We start from the raw sequence: 19236 nt of genomic DNA, 5'->3' as shown, positions 1-19236 counted from the left end.
GAAGTACTTTTCGTCGATGGACCTCAAGACCGGCTACTGGCAAATCGAAGTTGACGAGAGAACGAGAAAAGACTGCCTTTATAACACCAGTCAGCCTGTTCGAGTTCAAGGTCATGCCATTTTCTCTTCGCTAGGCACCTGCGACTTCCGAACGTGTTATGGATAGTGTTGGCTGCCTTGAACTGGCAGACATTCCTCTTGTACATGGATGACGTCGTATTTTTGCCTCAAACTTCACGAACACCTCCGGTGCCATGAAGCGTACTTCAAGTAACCATGGCCTCAGGACTACCTTGAAGCTAGCAAAGAACCACTTCGAGTGCGTACGAGTAACTTTTGCTCTTCGTCCACATCAGTAGCAAATCTGGAGTTGGCCCTAACCCGCGAAAAACGGCTGCCATCGCTGTCTTTGCGCCGCCCGCTGACAAGAAGGGCGTATGCCGATTTCTCGGCTTGTGCGCCTAATACAGACGCTTCATCAAGGTATTTTCACGGATCGCCGAAACACTACCTCACCTCACGAAGACGGAAGTGAAATTACATGGGAAACAGCAGAAGCCGAGGCATTACAAGAACCTAAACACCTCCGATACTTGCGCATACGCCGATACGGAAATTTACACCAACGCAAGCAACGTACAACTCCGCGCCGTCCTTGTACAGAATACTGATTGAATGGAAAGGGATATCAGTTATGCTAGCCGGTCGCTATCTAAGGTTGATGGCAACCATTCCAAAATAGAAAATGAGTGTCTTATCATCAAATGGACTACATTCAAGTTTCGCGCCTACTTCTATGGTAGGCCCTTCAAAGATTTTAGCGACAACAACCTGTTGTGTTGGATGGTTGACGTCACAGGCCCTTCAGGTCGCGTTGCACGGTGGAGCCTAAGACTTGAAGAATTCCAAATTACTGTCGTTTACAAGTCCGGAAGAACACGCACTGACGCCAAGTCTCTGTTTCGTCCCCCCGTAGATCCACCGCCGCAGGACACAAGGACAATAACTGATTCTTATGTATCATGTGTCAACGACTTTACTGCACAACAGTGAGCCGACCCGCAACTCAGGGTCCTAGTGGAATAACTCGAAGGCAGGACCGCCGTTGCTCCAAAAGTATTCACGCAAGGATTGGCGTCCTTTTTCTTCAGAAACGACATCCTCGTCATTAAGTTCTCTCAGGCCCTGGCCAACTATCTTATCATTGTACATTCTGCACTGCGACCGCAAGTTCGGCAGGTCCTACATAGTGGCCTTGAATTTTCCCGCAAGCTCGCGAGAATACAAGAAAAGTACTACTGGCATCGCCTCACTGTCGACTTCACCCACTACATAAAGACTTGCCGGGACTGTCAGCGACGTAAGACACCGCCGACTAGGCCAGCCGGACATCTGCAGCCCATTGAACCGCCTCGCCTGCCGTTACAGCAAATCGGGAGGAACTTACTGGGGCCGTTCCCGATTCCGAATTCCGGAAACAAATGGATCGTCGTAGCTACCGACTTTCTCAACCGCTACGCCACGACAAGGGCCCTGCCCAAATACAGCGCTGCCTAAGTAGCCAAGTTCTTCGTTTAGAACTTCTTCCTGCGTCATGGCACTGCAAACCCACTATTTACAGACAGAGGTACGGCCTTTACTGCGGACCTTACACAGGTGGTCTTGAAATACAGTCGAAAAGTGACATCCAGACCACAGCCTACCACCCACAGGCTAGTGGCTTCACCGAGCCTCTAAATAGGGCCATTGCCGATATTCTGGCCATGTACACAGCGGTCCACTGTTAAAGGGAACATCGGAGCCTTTGACGGCCGGTCGGTGCCACCGCCAGCCGGTGGCTGCAACAATTTTTGGGCAGGCGCAGTTAGCTCTCTGAATGATGCTTTTTCGTCGTCCGCTACCATCTGCTGCCACGCCAGGAATAGTAGCGAAGCGAGCCGTCCACGCGAGAAAGAGCACCCCTTAAAGAAATACCTGCGCCTGCGCAAGACTCAATGCAGCCGCCGGCAGGTGGCGGCGCCAACTAGCCGTCACGCGCTCCTATGTTCCCTCTAACAGTAGACACCTGTGTACGTCGACGTCGGACATAAGGCGTGGGATGACATGTTTCCGTACGTGACCGTCGCATACAACACGACCGTGCAAAAATGACGCAGATGACATCATACAAGTTGGTACACGGAAGGAACACGCCAACGACACTCGACGCGGTGCTACCCATCGTCAACGACGAAGAAAACCTCGACGTGAATATCTATCTTCAGCGCACCGATGAAGCCCGACAACTCGCCCACCTAAGCATCAAGAATCAGCAGACGACCGACGGCCGCCGTTACAATCTTCGACGACGCTTCGTGGAGTACTAGCCCGGTGACCTTTTTTGAGTCTGGATGCGTAAACGCCGACTTGGACATAGTTAAAAACTTATGCGGCGATACTTCAGGTCATACAAGGTGTTTTGACGTTTCAGCACTCTAGACTACGAGGTCATCCCAGATGGTATCACGAACTCTCAGCGCGCTGCGCACGACCTGATGTCGTTCATAACGTGTGCCTTAAGTTGTTTTATTCTAGTTAGCCAATCTGAGCATTCTACTTCTTGCTTATCATTGTACTTTATTTGCGTATGCACTGTTTCCCCTTCCAGGTTTCGTTAAAAGCATCGGGACGATCCCTTTTCAGAGGGGGCAAGGCCACGAGCGCTTCTTTTGTTATTTTTATGTAACTTGTCTGTTGCACGCGTAGCCGCTACCTTGGGCAAGCAGCAACCCTAATATCTCGAAAACTTCCAGATTTTTTTTCTTCTTATAGGCATGCGCACGCAACCACGAACAGTTGAGTTTATTCTGGAACTACGCGGCCAAAAATTTCTTGACCAGGCGACATTCTAAGCCGCGTACTCACGATCCGACGTCGAGCATCGTAACAACTCGGCTAGCCAGCCACGCTCGCAGAGAAATACATGACCTTGTACAGTATATTAAGGCGAAAGCCTTAGATGCCTCATGAAGCGCGAATTTCGAACGTCGGCGTACCGCGTCGCCGGCGTCTCACGTCCTGCGCTGTCGGCGATGAGTGATGCAAAAGATCATCATCACGCGATGACGTCAGAATCTCCAAAAGTTGGGACGTCATTTTGACGACATCATGGTATCACACTGACGTCACGTGATGTCACAGCACACGATGATGTCATCAAATCGCATCATAGCTTGGCCAAAGGTGGTCCGATCGAGGAGGCAATGAAAAACCAACTGAGGTGCCACCGATCTTGGGGGCAGTGCAAGAGCACGTTCAGCGCAGAAAACTTTCTAAGGGTGGCGGGGCAGCGTCAATACATCGGCTGAGAAGAAACCGAAGATGGCTTTCGCCTTCGAGTTGTCTTAAGTAAATGTATAAGGGACCCTGGAGCTTTTTTAGTACGAAATTAGGAAGCGAAAATGAGTCTGACGAGGAGAGAAAGGTGAGAAGTTAGAGTGAGCCATATCATATACAGAACGAGAAAGAGTGAAATAGAGAGAAAGAAATGGATAAACTGAAAGAGAAAGAAACACAGAAGGAGAGAGATTCAAAGAAAGAGAGTGATCGAAAGAAAAGGGTGGCGCGAATTAGGGAGGGAGGTAGAGAAACAAAGAGCGAGGAAGAGAACAAATCTATAGAGAGATGATTAAATAGATAGGATCAGACAAAGACAAAAATGCAGTACATATAGAGAGAAGAGAGCAAAGGAAAGAAAGACATAAAGAAAGAAAGGAAGGAAGAAAGAAAGAAACAAAGAAATAGAAACAAAGAAGGTCATTCAGCTCCGCACTTTCTCAGGCTTGGAAGCAGTAGTGCGAAGCTGCCTTACTTTTTTTTATTATAGGGGCCAGTGTGGAAGGCATGGCGAAAGCAATGGACGCTTTTCCCGCTGAGATTCTCTGAGACCTCCTGAGATTTCTGTGTGAGTATTGATTGATCAGCTGACCCCAGTATCAACCTCTTAATTTACTGCAACAATAGAGATAATATGATGACCTTGGTACTTTGACGTCTCATCATACACCATGTCGTTAGAGCGTTGAAATATCGTCTGTATAACCCTTGCCCCTTCTTGCCGCGTTTCCTTCTTTTGTTTCGGATGCATGTTTTTGATAGCGGTTGAATAATAAGCTGCTTCCTTGTGTCATGGGGAATGTCGACTTTAGTGCCGTATTGTGATGTGCATATTATTCTAACCTTTGCAAGTATGTTTGCAAGGTTTTGCACACGTCCTTCGTTATGAGCTATCGTATGGGCTGGTGTAAGTTCTTCGAGCGTGATGCATAAGGCTGAAAGCCTGTTATTTGATGTGCTTATAGGTGAACCAAAGACGTGTTAGAGTGCCTGTCTAATTATGCCTTCGATATTTGCCTTTTCTGATATTGGAGTTCTAGGTAGGGGGCTACATATATTATACGACTCATAGCAAAAACCTTGACCTGTTGTACCAGGGTGTTCTTCTTCATTTTATAATGACAATTGAATATGCTGCAAATTAATTTCGTGTTGATAGCTAGCTGTTTTTAATAGGTTTATTTTCACCGTTAAGACCGTTCGCTTATGCGTGGAGTTTCAGGAGTCAGTGGGTATTCGGATGCCGCCTGCAAAAATTACCTGGTTTTCTATAGAGCTGCTACGACCCCTGCTTGTCTGTCAGCAGAGAAGTAATTCTATTTTTTTGTGCTGAGCATCTCAGTCATTTATCTATAACACATAGAGTTTCCTCTATGTGTCCATCACTTCCACCAGGTAACTTGAGGATGATATCATTGGTGTAAAGGCTAGGTTTCAACAGTTCTCTCTTTTCTAATTCTCATGGCTGGCCAATCATACTTACATTGAATAGGAACGGAGATAAAACCGATGCTTGTGCTGTGCCCCGACATCCTTGATCGACCATCTTTGATTTGTCTTCACAAATTGTGATTTGTGCGGTAGCATCACAGATAAAGTTTTGAACATAGTCAAAGGTTCGCTGCCCAACTCCTAGGCTACCGTTAAGCGCAGGTGACACCGAGGTGGTCAACGTGGTATTAAAATAGAGGAAGAACCTTGGTCCATCATTGAAGCTGTGAATCACAAAAGCATAAGCTTCCATGCTGAATGACTATTTGTTTTACTGACTAAGCCCTGTTCATGAGCAATTTCAATCAAGGGAGGCAGGTAGGTTTCGGTGCTTTTGAGATTCGCAGAAGTAACTCCTTGGTCTTATGGCCGTAGCTGAATTAAAGTGGTTCAATGTTGCGATAGCTGACCCGCATGATATTTGGTAATTCAAAGGTGCCAGTGTTCTTCAATCATCGCTACGTAAGCTCGTGAAATTTCAGTCAAAATAGTGAATTACGCGTCCCCGCGAAGACCACTGCCGCGAAATATATGCCTTCGTAGGAACTGCTGATAAGCCTGTTCCTGGTGACTTCACTTACAATTACATTTCCGTTCTCTCAAGTCATTTGCATCGTCTAAATATTGAGCTGCAGTGTATACTTACCTCCTTTTGTTTCCTTTCTCGTCTTTACAATAGCACAGTACTCCAATGTATAATGGAATTTAATTGTATACGTTGCGGATTGACCTGTTTTAGAAATAGAAACATATGATAAATACTGAATCATTGCACGCAACTTTGAAACGCCAGGCCACCGTGCACGTTCTGGCTTAATGGGCAAAATAATAATATGTGGATGTCTCTCATGTCGGTATTTTCATTGAGGTTCTGAACTGAGTACAAGAAATCACGTTCCTACACACGAAACTTACAATGTATTAAGTTTGAAGTTTTGCAGTACCTTGTGGTTGCAGCGGTAAAAATATTTACAGCAACAACTTCATTATGGCTCACAGTGTGAAGCCAGATCACATTAGCATAAAGGAAGTAAGCGCGCGCCGCACTATTATTGTATATGTCTGTATCGCCACTTCTTATGTCTTCAACGCGAGAGTGTGTTAGCTCACATAAAAATAGCGCAATCAGGTAAGGTAATTGGAATGAAAATGTATTATATGAAGGTCTTCATTCTTGATTTATGTGCTACAGCGAGGTGTGTTCACGGGCTGCGTTAGGCAGACAATGTTCGACTTGTTTTCCAGCTCTACCAGGCGTCGCTATGTTTTGCTTCTCGCATGCAAGCGCCGACCTGTATCAAGCGCCGAAACATTAGTTTTTTCAGCTTGTTATGGCTGTGGAAAGCGCAGTGCAATATTACTGAAAGCCTCGAGTGTGTGTGTATTTTGCGAGTCATGTCTGTGATTTGCGTCGTATGCAATTGATATTGTTGCTATCTCCAGCGCCTCTGTTCTATGCAAGGCGATCGGTGCCTTAATACAGCCATCCGGCGCTTAGAGGACAGTTTACATTGAACTGTATCTCGATCTAATGACCATCATTTTAGGTAGGATTTCGAGCCTTCTCTTTTTTACCAACCCATTGCAAAGTAGGTCATTCCTTGTTTTTTTATAGGAGTTGTTTTTACGGATTAACCCGTTTGACTTACTGATTTCTTTCGCGTGATGTCCTTTCAGCGGTTCGTATCTACTTTCATGAAACACTTTCTTAAAGTTGTGCTCCCTTGCAGGCTGGTTGCCACTGTGGCGTAAACGTCAACAGCCATTTCCGTTATTTTCAATTCAATATTAGTCAAATCGAATGGAATAAGCAAAATGACTACGTGTGGCGGGAAAACTCTCATGTTATGCTGCAGTCACCCCAACCCAATAGCGGTTCCGCAATGTGTAGATATTTTTTGTAAGTTTCACTCTGTCTCCTGATGATACTTTATATTTCGGTTTTGTGTTTGCAGGTACTGTTTCCTGGAAGCGCTTGGCTGTTTCTAAGGTTATTTTGTTACTCATATCAGTTACTGGAAAACATGTCAAAGAACGCTAACCACACAAGTATTTAATGCAAACGCGGGCGGATAAATATTCAAGCAGAAGCCACCGCAAGGCGTCTTCCGATGTTAATGCATTGACATTTAAATACACACTGCTCTACCATGCCTACTACGCATCTTGTATGAGGCGCATCTGCAGTACAGTTGCTGTTTCGCACATCTGATGAGGACGACGTTTCAGTAATTTCCCTTGAAATCTAGTAAAATAAGTACTCACCTTGCTCAATTGTTTTATCATAAATTAACTTCGTTCTACTTTAGCGAGACGGTGACAGATTTCCTCGACGTCTCTCTTATAACATCCTCTTACTGACCGTAGTAAAGACTGGCTCTTCGAATATGTACAGCGGGGGTGGAAAGGAACGCGAACAATGCGGCGCGTTGTTTTCATTACACTCTTACTTTGGTGGCGATATAAAGATGCTAGAATGGTTCTCGATTGTATCCTGGATGAGGTTAGCGGCTTTTTATTACCATCCCGGCTTCAACCGCTTGAAAATAAATGAGAAACTGCACAGAGTGTACAAGGCGCACGTTCGCGTTTCTTTCCCACTACATTATACCTTACATTTTGAATGGGTACTTGGACTATGAGTAGTTACCTCCATTGATAATCAGTTTGAACAGCTGTACGCTTTGAATGCTAGCAAAAGCAACATAAAACAAAGGCAGTGAAAGTGTAAAGGACATTTTTTGTTGCGTTCAGCGCTAGCGCCCCAGAAACTGGCCACTACTCACCGCACGGAAGTTGAAAACGTTACTTAGTCTTGTCTGCAAATTAGCTTATTTCTCTCCACTTCCCCCCATGTGGGTTCGGTGGAGTTAGCTAGATGAGCATATAGGTTTCGTGTGCTCAATCGAGGGCACCACCGCTCACTGAGCGCGCAGCGCCGACGCGGCCACTTCGCGCATTTTGTCCCTGTTGCCTTCCCGGCGCGTAGCTCAAAGTTGTGTGCCGTAAACGTCGGTTCGTGAAAACGACAACGGGAAACGAGCCCCGCTTGATTTATTGAGGCTACACACAAATGGCAAATGTTCAGGAATACTCGAAACGCAGCAGTTCGCTTCGGGGTTGAAACGCCTACGCCGCCAAGCACGTTCACTGCGTGAGAGAAGAACTCCAGATTGCCGTCGGAAAATGCGGAAAAAGTCCGAAAATACGTCACACAAATGAAGCGCGTGGTGAACGACGTGCGTTTACAGGCGAGTAATTTTTTTTTTGCATGCAATATAAAATACTTTTTTATCAGCACCATCGCGCGTCGCATGTCCTATGACCGGCACGCATTAGCAGAAAGCTGGAACAGTGAAAATGACGCATTACCAACGATAAAAAGATAGGGACCACATGAAGTGCCCGTTTCTGAGTTTTTTAGTGCTGTTAGTACGTCGTACACTTTGGAAAATTATATTTTTTAATATCTGCAACTGTGTTTCCCCCAAGGTATCGAGAACGTCTTAAATCATATTTTTTGCGAAGTAGGACAGCCCCCGCTATGCATTATTCATCGTTCTGCCGATAAGCGAGGTACCCCTACACATTCGTAAGGTATTATGCGCACTTTGTTGATGCTGCATGTGGCTGATTAAGAATTATGGTTAACCATTTTGCAGTGGGTTGGAAGCATTAAACCACACACTCGTTGCGCAATTAGCATTGTGTGATGACTGTTTGTTATTTCACTCTTCTGCAACGCTATATTACACAGGTTAACGCGATCCCTTGACAGACTTACACATGTATATTGTCTTTTTGCAAATGAGTTTCAAGCACCAGCGTGGCTCTGTGATACAATATTCGACTTCCACGCGGAGCGTCCGGGGTGAAATCCTATTTGTTCATTGGTGTGTTTTCTTATTTTATTTTTTCATGTCTATCGGTTGCGTCACCGACGCGGTTACGCCGCTCAACGCAGGAACAGGCGCAGAAGAGCTGCGCTCTAAACATAAACCTATATTAAAACGAAAGTGTTTTATGTCGGGGTCTGCCAAGATTTTAGCGACCTAATTCCGCCACGGATCTGACGTTGATAAAATGGACGCTAATTGATGAGAAAGAAAAAACTGTAAGAAAATGTTGCACAGCCGTGAATCGCACCTATGACTTTTTGGCCGCGACGATAAGCACCCGGCGCTCTGCCGACAACGACACCGAGGCGCATGTACGCCACTCCACAAACACGTCTTATATATCTCGCAGATTCTCTATCGCATGGTGCTCTCTGTTGGCGGGGCTAGGCGGGGCGGGGAGGGGGGCGCCACCGTATGTGAGCAGGGTGGTGAAGTAACGCGGCATGACATTTACTAACACGGATACAGATAGATTCGGCGCCGATGCAGTTAAAGCATGGCCTCGGAGATTGCGCGTCGGCGCACAATCTCGAAAGCCATGTTTAAAGCGAATAGATGCCAGCGAAAAACACTGGCCGCGCTAGCATCTGCTCTAGAAACAGTTACGTTCTTTGCCTTTCGCTTCGTGTTAGCGTGTGACGGCTCATTGTCGGAGTAGTGCAGCTTCCACATGCACGAACGATGTTTCGTTGCGGACTGCTTCGGCTAGCACCGACTAATAAAAATTCGGCAGATCCCACGTAACGTGGGAGTCCATGTTATGCGAAGCATGCTGAAGGAAGGTGAACGTGGCCTAATTCTTTTTACTCAGTGAAACGTTACAAAATAACGCTAATGAGTTGCAAAAAAAATTTTATACGCCCACATATTTGTTGAACAGCCGCAGATGTGTTATATAACTAGTTGTTTACAGTTGGGTAACGCTGCCAACGGCAACGTGGGTATTACCAACACCAGAAGCGGTAAGCTGATATGTAGTGATTATACTTGTCTTATGATGGAGAACGCACACAAATTTTGCGAACCCGTGTACATGTGTGCAAGAAGTTCTTTACAGTTCTTGAGCAAGGTCATCATCACCGAGGTCAGTTAGCACCAGCAGCTGGTGATGACTTGTTATTGAATTCGGCCGTTATCGCGGTGACGAGGGGCCTATGTGTAGTGAAGTATGAGGTATAATACAGCTGTTGGAAATCGTGGATGCCTCGACCATTTCGTCGACAAATTGTCTGTCGATAGAGCCGGCGACATGTCGAAACCTGAAGTCACCGTTTGCGTTGGTGAGGTATAGGCCGTCGAGGCTGGTAGGCCTGGATAGTGCTAGGTAGACCAACATCAATGGATGGCGCTTGTCGTATTCGTAGACTATCTGGGCCTATGTGGCCCACGTAGCCTAGTCTACAAAGCGGCTGTCAGTCAATCTGGTATCATCCTTCGTCAGCATGAGGCCATCGCCCAGCCTCCTAAGAAGTGAAGATGACACTGCGTCCTTCTGGCGGGCTAAATAAACTTTACGGTGCGATGATGTGAAGTTCGTACGTAACTTTCGTTAATGTATTCCTACGGGGTCGAGCAATGCTTCAATATAGCTTGCTGATTCATAGCAATACAAATGTAATGTTTATTAGACTGCTATAAAAGTGGAGCCAACACTTGAACTACAGACTTTTATTTGATATGACGCCTGTATCGTAAGATTACACATCGTAGGAGTATCATGTAGTGCTTATTGCTTTCTTGAAGAATGAGATAGCCAGCATCACAACCACAATTGACGTTGCACCGACATTACGTCTGCGTAGGCTGGTTTGCAACCAGCCTACGCAGGCTGGTTGGAAAACGGCATATAAACTGGTTTTCCAAACCAGTTTATAGACCTGGCGTGGCTCTGTGGTAGAATACCTGATTGCCACGCAGAAGGCTTGGGTTCGATTCCTGCTGGGATCATAATTTTCATTCTTTACATTCGTCGGGTCAATGCTGCCGATGTCGGTTTTTCTGAACGCCCTCGTATTTAAGTTATCAATGTCTGTTCTCGCCGTTCCTGGGTAGACATAAATTGTCAATCACCTGTGGCGCATACCCGTACACCGCGGGCCGTGGTAAACGGGTATGTGCCACACGTGTCTGGAGGAAAAGGTTCGACGACGTACGCGACAGGATTTTCGAGTTATTCATGTCATGACACGATAGTCATACTCGTCCAATCCTCTTACCCTCCCATGCCAATTTTGGTCAACACCAAGTTAGGGAGGCGATCATGAGAGCACCCAGAAATAGGCGGCTAGATAGATAGATAGATAGAGAGATAGATACGTAGATAGAAACGTTCAAAGTGTCAAAGGTTCGCTAAGAAATGCTTCGCATTTAAAACTACTGCAGCAAACGCTGCTGAAAGGCAACGATGTGGACACGCGATTGCCCTGCCTTTGTCGAGCGAGACAGAGCCGAGCAGGACGTGGAACGGCTGGGCGCGTTCGCGGCTCAAGCCACGAACCTCTGCGTCCAGTGTTGCTTAAACACAGTGTGTGGTAATGTTTGCACGAGCACAGGCGCAGGTTATCCTATCACTTCGGAGCGCACACCGTGCCGTTTCTCTCCTTAATTGGCGACGCTTTGAGGAAGCGAATATCGAAAACCAGTGTTGTTTACGTGCATGTTGATGTCATCTTTGCGCGGGATTTACAATACGCTGTGCCCAGGCATATGTTAAAAACTTCAACTATGACAACGGTTAAATCATGTTCATTAGAGTTAGTGAGCGCGATTGAGATATGTCACAAAGCGTCAACGTGGGAGCATCCACGTGAAATGGTACTATAGCTACGAAACACCAATAGACATTGTAGAAGCTCTCATATATGACAACGCAATAAGCACTACTTCTGTGAACACAGGTTTCACATTCGTGTAATACCGATACCTATGACGGAGGTATCAGCCATGCTTTTCTTCATTATAGGTCAGCGTCCTATCTTCTATAAAAAATTAGATAAATCGTAGTAAACAAAACCACAAGAATTGCTCAGCCTAAAAGCCTGAATATCAGAAAACTTTCCGCAAAATATACATTTTGCATATCGTGTCTGCCACAGAAGCATCGAAGCTGCTACTACAGTTTAGTGTAAAAGTCTATGGCTCCTTGCCCCATGGTATAAGGGACACTTTTCATGCTACAACTTCTCATGTTTCGTACTGGCCGTAGCAATTCTCGTATTCCGGGGTAGGAACTCGCGCCCGTTGCATTATTTGTCTCGTATGGTCGCCTATTTGATGTCGTTGCCGACCATGATGAACTATGCTGGCTGTCGTCATTGAAGGATCCCTCAGGCCGTCTCGCCCGCTGGGCACTTCGCCTGCAAGACTACGACATCCGCGTGCAGCACCGCAACGGACGCCAGCATGCTGACGCCGACGCCCTCTCGCGCTCCCCATTGCCTGACGACAATGCTCCTTGCTCAGTATCTAACATTGGTGTTTCTTCCATTGACGTTCATACCATCGCTACCGAACAGCACAAGAATAAATGGACCGCTTCGCTCATAGACTTGCTCACTGATCCATCGGCAACACCAACCACTTGCGCGTTGCGTCGTCAAGCCTTCCATTTCGCCATTTGCGACGACCAACTGGACCGATGCAATTACAACGCTGACGGCCGCCAGTGGCTACTTGTGATACCCCGCAGTCTGCGTTCTGAAGCATGCGAGTCATTTCACTCTGATCCGCAATGCGCCCACTCTGGGGTATCCAAAACTTACCACCGCATTCAACAACGATACTTCTGGCGAGGGATGTACCGCTACGTGCAGAATTTCGTTCGCTCCTGCCTCGATTGCCAACGCCGAAAGCCTTCAACGCACGTGTCGCCAGCCGGTCTACAACCATTACCTTACCCTAACCGTCCGTTTGGGCGCGTGGGCATCGATTTGTGATACGCCATCTAACGTGATACGCCGAAACCGCCGCCCTCCCAGCGGCTACAGCGCACGACGTTACCTCCTTCCTGCTACACCGATTCATGCTGCGTCACGGTCAACCTCAGGAGCCTCTCAGCGATCGAGGCCACGTCTCCTTGTCGGAAGTCGTCACAGCCATTCTCAAAGAGTGCCATTCTGTTCACCGCAAACCTACTGCTTACCACCCGCAGACAAATGGCCTAAACAAACGCTTTAACCACACGCTTATAGACATGCTCTCAATGTACGCCGCCGCCCATCACGCAAATTGGGATGCCACGCTGCCCTTCGTCACCTACGCCTATAATACCGCCCCTCAGTCCACAACTGGTTTTTCACCCTCCTTACTATTGTACGGAAGGCACCCGTCGCACACCATCGACACGATACTCAAATAGAAGCCGGATCCATCTGAACGTACAATTATTTCTGACACAGCCAGGCTTGCCGAGGAGTGTCGCGAGATTTCCAAGGCCTTTACAACACACGAACAAGAGCGGCAGAGGAGCATTCGCGGTGGCACCACCACTTCTGAGCCCACGTTCCTCCCTGGAGCGCTCGTATGGCTTTCGGTCCCTGTCACTGCAACTGGCCTCTCTTCAAAACTACTGCCGAAATACGAAGGCCCCTACCGTGTCGTCGAACGCACGTCCCCGGTCAACTACGTGATCGAACCCCTTGAACCATCTTTGGACATGCGCCGTCGAGGGCGCGACATTGTCAACGTGGAGCGCCTGAAACCCTACCATGACCCGCTCATAGTGACAACCAGTTAGGTCGCCAGGCGGCTCCCTTTTCGTATCCGGGGTAATTGTAGCGAAGCGTTGGAAGCCCGTAATGGGTCGCCCTCTCGAGCGCTTACTAGTGGGTCGTCCTCTTCCGCTCTTCTCGGACAGCACGCTCCTCGCGCTCAGAGTCGGCACCCCGCCTTGACTGTCGCAGTCGTTTATCGTCGCCGAGTGCCCGCTAATAAACGTCTTTATATATGTTTCATTTGTGTGTGGAGTTGTGTACACGTTGTGTACCGCTTTTGTTACCCCCCCCCCCCCCCGCCCCAGCTCGATGTTTCCGTTGCGCTTCGGCTTCGCGTTGCCTCGCAGCTTCGGGATTCTCTTGCCGGTGTTGCCGTTTACGTTCTGCTTTGCGAGCGTCCATAGCGCCGTTGCGAAGAAGAGTGCAACGGGAGCGAGCGCGCGCCGCATTATATCTAGACAAACATCGTCAAGGCCGGGAAGCTAAACTCCATTTGTCGCGTGTCGTCAGAGGTAGTGGGCTGACTTTTTTCAGTGGGCCGCTCTTGCTCGGCGGACGCTAGCACCCATGCATCACTACAGGGCTGCGACGCTGGTTGCGTTGTGCGCTGTGCTTGGTGGCGGATCATCACCTACGCCCGCGTTCGGCGGCGCGTTCGCATCTGCGTTTTGGTCACTTCAGCCACGGTGTAAGAAAAATAATTTAGGTGTGGACACTCTCTGCCCGCCGCGAAGGAGAGCGCGTCCAGATAATGTTCGCCTTTAATACATGCGCCGGCCGCAGTTTCGTGGGGGGCGCTGCGACATGGGGGCCGAGAGGAGGAAAGAGGCGAACATTATGTGGACGCGCCGTCGGGCGGAGTGTCCACACCTAAATTATTTTTCTTACACCGTGCTTCAGCATTGCTAGTGTTCGAAGCTGGACGTGTATCGAATCTCTCACGCACTGGCTGCCATCCGATGCCGAGTTAAGTTGAAAGCAGTGCGAGAAACGCTAATGCTGCGTTGCTTTGAGCGCCGTCGGTTCCTTCGAAGCTGCGATGTGTGCTGCCTATGCGATGTGTGATGCCAGGGGAGTGCTAACTGATCGAACCCATCGAACCGTCTTCGGTCATGCGCCGTCGAGGGCGCGACATTCTCAATGTAGAGCGCCTGAATGCGTGCTATGACCTGCTCCTAATGACGAGCTGTTAGGTCGCCGGGCGGCCCTCTTTTCGTACCCGGGGTAACTGTAGCGAAGCCTTGGAGATGAGTAATGGGTTGCGCACTCTAGCGCCTTCTAGTGGGTTGTCCTCTTTGGCTCCTTCCGCTCACGCTCTGAGTCCGTGTTTTGCCTTGACTGTCGCCATTGCGCATCGTGGCCGAGTGCCGTCAAATTAACACCTTACCAGGCTTATTTTTATTTATCGAACAACATTATTATAATCAATAAAGTGATTCATGCCCCATACAAGAAAAATTATTTTAAACATGAAATAAATTCTTACTAACGCAATAACTATATTTTTTCTTGATTTCCGAGGCTGTATTCTCATGATAATTATGCTCTTGGGAAAGGTGTCTGTAGTCATACGTCTGTAGTTCATGGTCGTATATGACTGCTAACATTTATCCGTACTGAATCCAGTATTGCTGCAAGTTTCCATTCATTTTTCTCGCGAACCAGTTTATTGATAAGGTTTTCTAATGACCTGCAGTGCAGGGGCATAGGATAATCACCAAATAGGCTTTTATCACCACAGGTTAGCATAAAAGCTAGAAGTCTAAACAAAAAGCTATAATCTAGAACTCTAAATAAAGAGGTGGGAACGAAGCCGACAAGCTGAGTTTTGCAACCAGCAATGTAATAAATTGCGATAGCTTACTGTTCTCGACATATGTGAATATTTTCGCCGGTTTTCGCTCTTCTGCTTTGTAATCCACGTCTTTCCATTCCCTGTGTGTGAAGAAGAAAGGGAATGAACATGCATGTTATGTTATAAACTACTTACTCTCATATTTTCTTGCTCAGCGAATAACGAATATGAGGTTAATGCTGACGTACTTGATTGCCTCTTCCAAATGCATAATTTATATTAGCGGAAAATTATTACCCCATAAAGCAGTGGCAGAAGGCGCCTCGGCATAAAAAATACACAAAAAACTCGATGTAACGGAACCACATTTCACGGTGCTTCCGAAGTGATGAAAAAAAATTCCTTTCCCCGCAAAGATAGAGTGAATATACTGACTCTAAAGCAAAACTTGGGCCGCAAGACCTCTAACCACAAGAACGCTGACATCTTGGAATGTTGTCACAGTTGCCGTTACATTATTTTAAGCATGCGCCAAAATTAGCGCTATACAACGCTCACAATACTCGCCATAAAAGCCATAAGAAGAATTCGGCCAACAATTCGACTTGATGTGACAGCCTTTTTTTCTTTCACGCTGAAAACTTCTGTGGAAACCTGAACGGACGGCGATAAAACGATGAGACAAGCACTGAAAGTTATGTACCAACTAAGCGCAACCGAAGCTTGTTTTAGTCTTTTAGACACGGTGATAAAGCTTCGTGTGCCGTGTAGCTTTAGTTTTGCTTGAAGCTTCGGGGTGACGTCTCACTCACATTCACCGCTGTATGCTGCAATCGACATGTTTCTGCTTTATGGCTCCCTGCGCTGAAGTACGGTGGCAATGTGCTAAAAAATAATTTGGATACAGGTGTCTCGTAGTTGCAAGTCAAAGTACCGCGTGACCACTGCCTAAGCTCTACTTGGAGCTGCGAATACATCGAGTGACCTTTGTGCTATCGAACGGAGAAACTGTATTCGGTATGCGTTAGTGGCAGGGCGTGCCTACTGAATACCATGCACGAACATGCGCAAATGTTAACTATTATCAATCGGGCCAGCTGCACAGACAACGCTACAATAACATACGGCCTCACGCATCAAAACACAGCAGATGTTCCCTGACATAGCACGAACTGCAGTAGGGTACGGATTTGGGCTGGTTGGTGCATGACTTCACGTAGAAAACAGCGCTACGAGACGGGACAAAGAAAGGGCACAAACACGGCACGCTTTCACACACAGCGCCTCCCCTCGATTTCACTGCTTCCGAAGGAGATAGCATTTCTGTCGAGTTAAAATTTTCTTGCCTTTGCGCAGGCTGACCGTTTTTTTTTCTGGTTTTTTGTCATGCTTTCGTTAGTCATGGTGATGTATAAATATGCGGACTGGTGGAATAAGAGCACATTTGGTTGATAGTCAGCGCCGTGTTTGTGCCCTTTCTTTGTCCCGTCTCGTAGCGCTGTTTTCTACGTGAAGTCATAGCACGAACCGCGCGTAGCTGGCTTAGGTTGGTAGATTAAAACTGATTACTACCTCAAATACAGCGAGCGTCTCAGGATCTGACAACGTTCGTTTCGTTCCATCATGGCGGAACCCATGCGGTTGGAGGTTTCAGTGCATGGGCCCTGCACTCGAAATCAGGTCCCGGGTAAAGCGCGAGCTATAGCCAGGAAACTGCAAGGAAACGGTCTCGTTTCCTGGCTATACCTGGCACTTCACGCGGGACGCGGTTGAGAGTGTATGGAGAGCTTTTCCTCTAGAGTCAGTTTATTAACTCCATGCCGGCAAATACCAATAGGGATCAGTGTTGCCATTAACCATGATGAACGAACTAATTTGACCACCAAGCCCGAGTTAACGAAGTTTCTTCTGAAATAACTGAGTGATAATTTGTGATTTCCATCAAGTTTTGAAAAAGACGTTTTTTGCGACACTGCGATCTAACGCTATCGCGTTAAAACACCTCGGTGCCTTAGTCAAGGCCCTAGCTTTGGTTTGACGAGGCTGCTCGCGTGCACGGCGAATTGGACTCGGCGTCCGGTAGCGTATTTACGTACCGGATGGTGGCAGAGGAGCCGTGGTTGCCTTGTTTATTTTATGGTTTTTACGACGGATAGCATTCATAATCACCTCCCATCTTTCTTTTTCTGCTCACACAGTCACTGCATTTGTTCTCCGCGTAATTGCACGTTGGTAGGTGGTCACCACTGCCCTTGACGACTTACATAGCTTGCATCGCCCGGACATGGTGTCCATTATGTCTGGGCCGCCCTCACGAACTTTTCAGACGTGCAGACATGAGTTGCTGACAGAAACAATTTTAGATTTTGGAGGACCATACAATCTTTTTCTCGATTCTACGACATTCCCAATTTAGATAAATTATTCATGCGGCCCTGTCACTTCGTTAAATCAAGTTTCAATTACGTTCTTACCCGCATATGAGAGGACACGCGACCATGTGCACACGTCCTGAAAGCTCAGAGAATGCAGGGTAGGAGTCACATTTTACCACAACACTTCATGTATGAAATTTGTAACGCACGTCTAGATGCGTGCACTCTTGAAGTCGCATGCGACTTTAAGAGTGTGCACGCATCTAGAGGTGCCTTATATGTTCCTTATACCTTATATGTTCTAACATGCCATTCGGTAGGGTTTCACATCTTCATATTTTATATTTTCAAACTGTAAGAAATACGACGTACCATATAGAAGCGCTACACAGCAATCTCGCAATATTCATCCTGAGTGTTAGCATAACACGCTGCTTTTTCGTAACTGCCTACATTTTCTGTGGCACTTGTGGCACAGTGCATAAGAAGACGTCAGCCTACCACCCTAAAAAATGGGTTCACAGACATTTCATCGCACACTAACAGATATGTTAATAATTCATATCGGACCGAACCACGACAAATGGGATACAATTTTGCCATTTGCGACGTTTGCCCACAACACCGCTGTCCAACGAACTACTGGTTACTCTCCATTCTACTTCATGTACGGTCATTCTCCGACAATCACCGGCGACGTCTCTTTCTTAAATACTTCAATAACACCTCGGGAACCATATCCGAGAAGTCTGTCTGAAGACTTGACGAATGTCAGCAACGTGCTCGCCTCAATACAGGAGCCCATCAGCAACCTCGCAAAAAACGTTACGACAGCTCTCATCGCGACGTCTCCTTCAGCCCAGGGAATGAAGTCCTGCCTTGGACGCCTTTTCGTACTCCAGGGTTGTGCGACAAGTTCCTGTCACGCTTTATTGGACACTATATAGTTACTGAACAAATATCCCCAGTGAACTATGGTGTCACTCCCGCCGAGCTTTCTTCGTGTCGTCGTTGCCATGGGTCTGAGCCATGTTTCGCGGCTCAGTTTCGCGCTGCCATGTTTCGCGTGTGGAGACATTCGTTCGACGTCCCTTTTCAATGCGGCCTGGCTGGCCGCTCGCGCGCGGGGAGGAAAATTAGTGTGAACATTATTCGTGGGCTTCATCTTCTCTGCTGAACATACTGGCCATCACGACTCTGGCCTAGATTTTGGGGCTCTGTCTCGGCGAATAAAAAGAGGAGTCTTGCGACCTAAGCGTTGCCTCACAGTTTCAGATAACCGCCCCGTCGCATCCGCCTCCGACTTATGCCTCATTCGTTTGTGCCTGGCTAACTATGGCGCAATATGTGAATGGCTAACACCTCGCCCTTTATTCCGCTAGCTTTCCGTCGTGGGGTATTTAGATGTCTGCACAACATGCGTCAATGCAGCATACGAGCCAGTTAGCGTCTCATTAGACAGATGCATGTCTGGCTTAGCATTGCCACCGACGTTCATTCATAACCGAGCTTCTGCCTCTCACTTCCCGATGCGCCAATGTTACCCAACACAGAAAGACTCCTGTTCAGTCTTTGTTGCCACTAGGCTC

The 19236-nt window shown here is 47.3% G+C and overlaps 1 protein-coding gene across 15 annotated transcripts in view; it reads right to left on the bottom strand.

Moving 5' to 3' along the window:
• LOC119402282 (uncharacterized) overlaps positions 1-19236 on the bottom strand; it is a 330925-nt gene that overhangs the window by 269366 nt on the left and 42323 nt on the right. For all 15 annotated transcript variants that reach the window (XR_007417199.1, XR_007417191.1, XR_007417192.1 and 12 more), the window contains 2 exons: positions 15342-15412; positions 5513-5596 (listed from right to left, as the gene is read on the bottom strand). Coding sequence is in view for 1 of the 15 variants with exons in the window: in XM_037669411.1 (XP_037525339.1) it covers positions 5513-5596; positions 15342-15412 (155 nt within the window). In the remaining 14 variants the exon portion in view is untranslated. The remainder of the gene's footprint in view (positions 1-5512; positions 5597-15341; positions 15413-19236) is intronic.

The sequence above is a fragment of the Rhipicephalus sanguineus genome, chromosome 8 (genome assembly GCF_013339695.2).
Source record: "Rhipicephalus sanguineus isolate Rsan-2018 chromosome 8, BIME_Rsan_1.4, whole genome shotgun sequence".
Lineage (NCBI taxonomy): Eukaryota > Metazoa > Arthropoda > Arachnida > Ixodida > Ixodidae > Rhipicephalus > Rhipicephalus sanguineus.
Note: the sequence above shows the minus strand (reverse complement) of the source record. Positions and strands in the feature narration are given on the sequence as shown.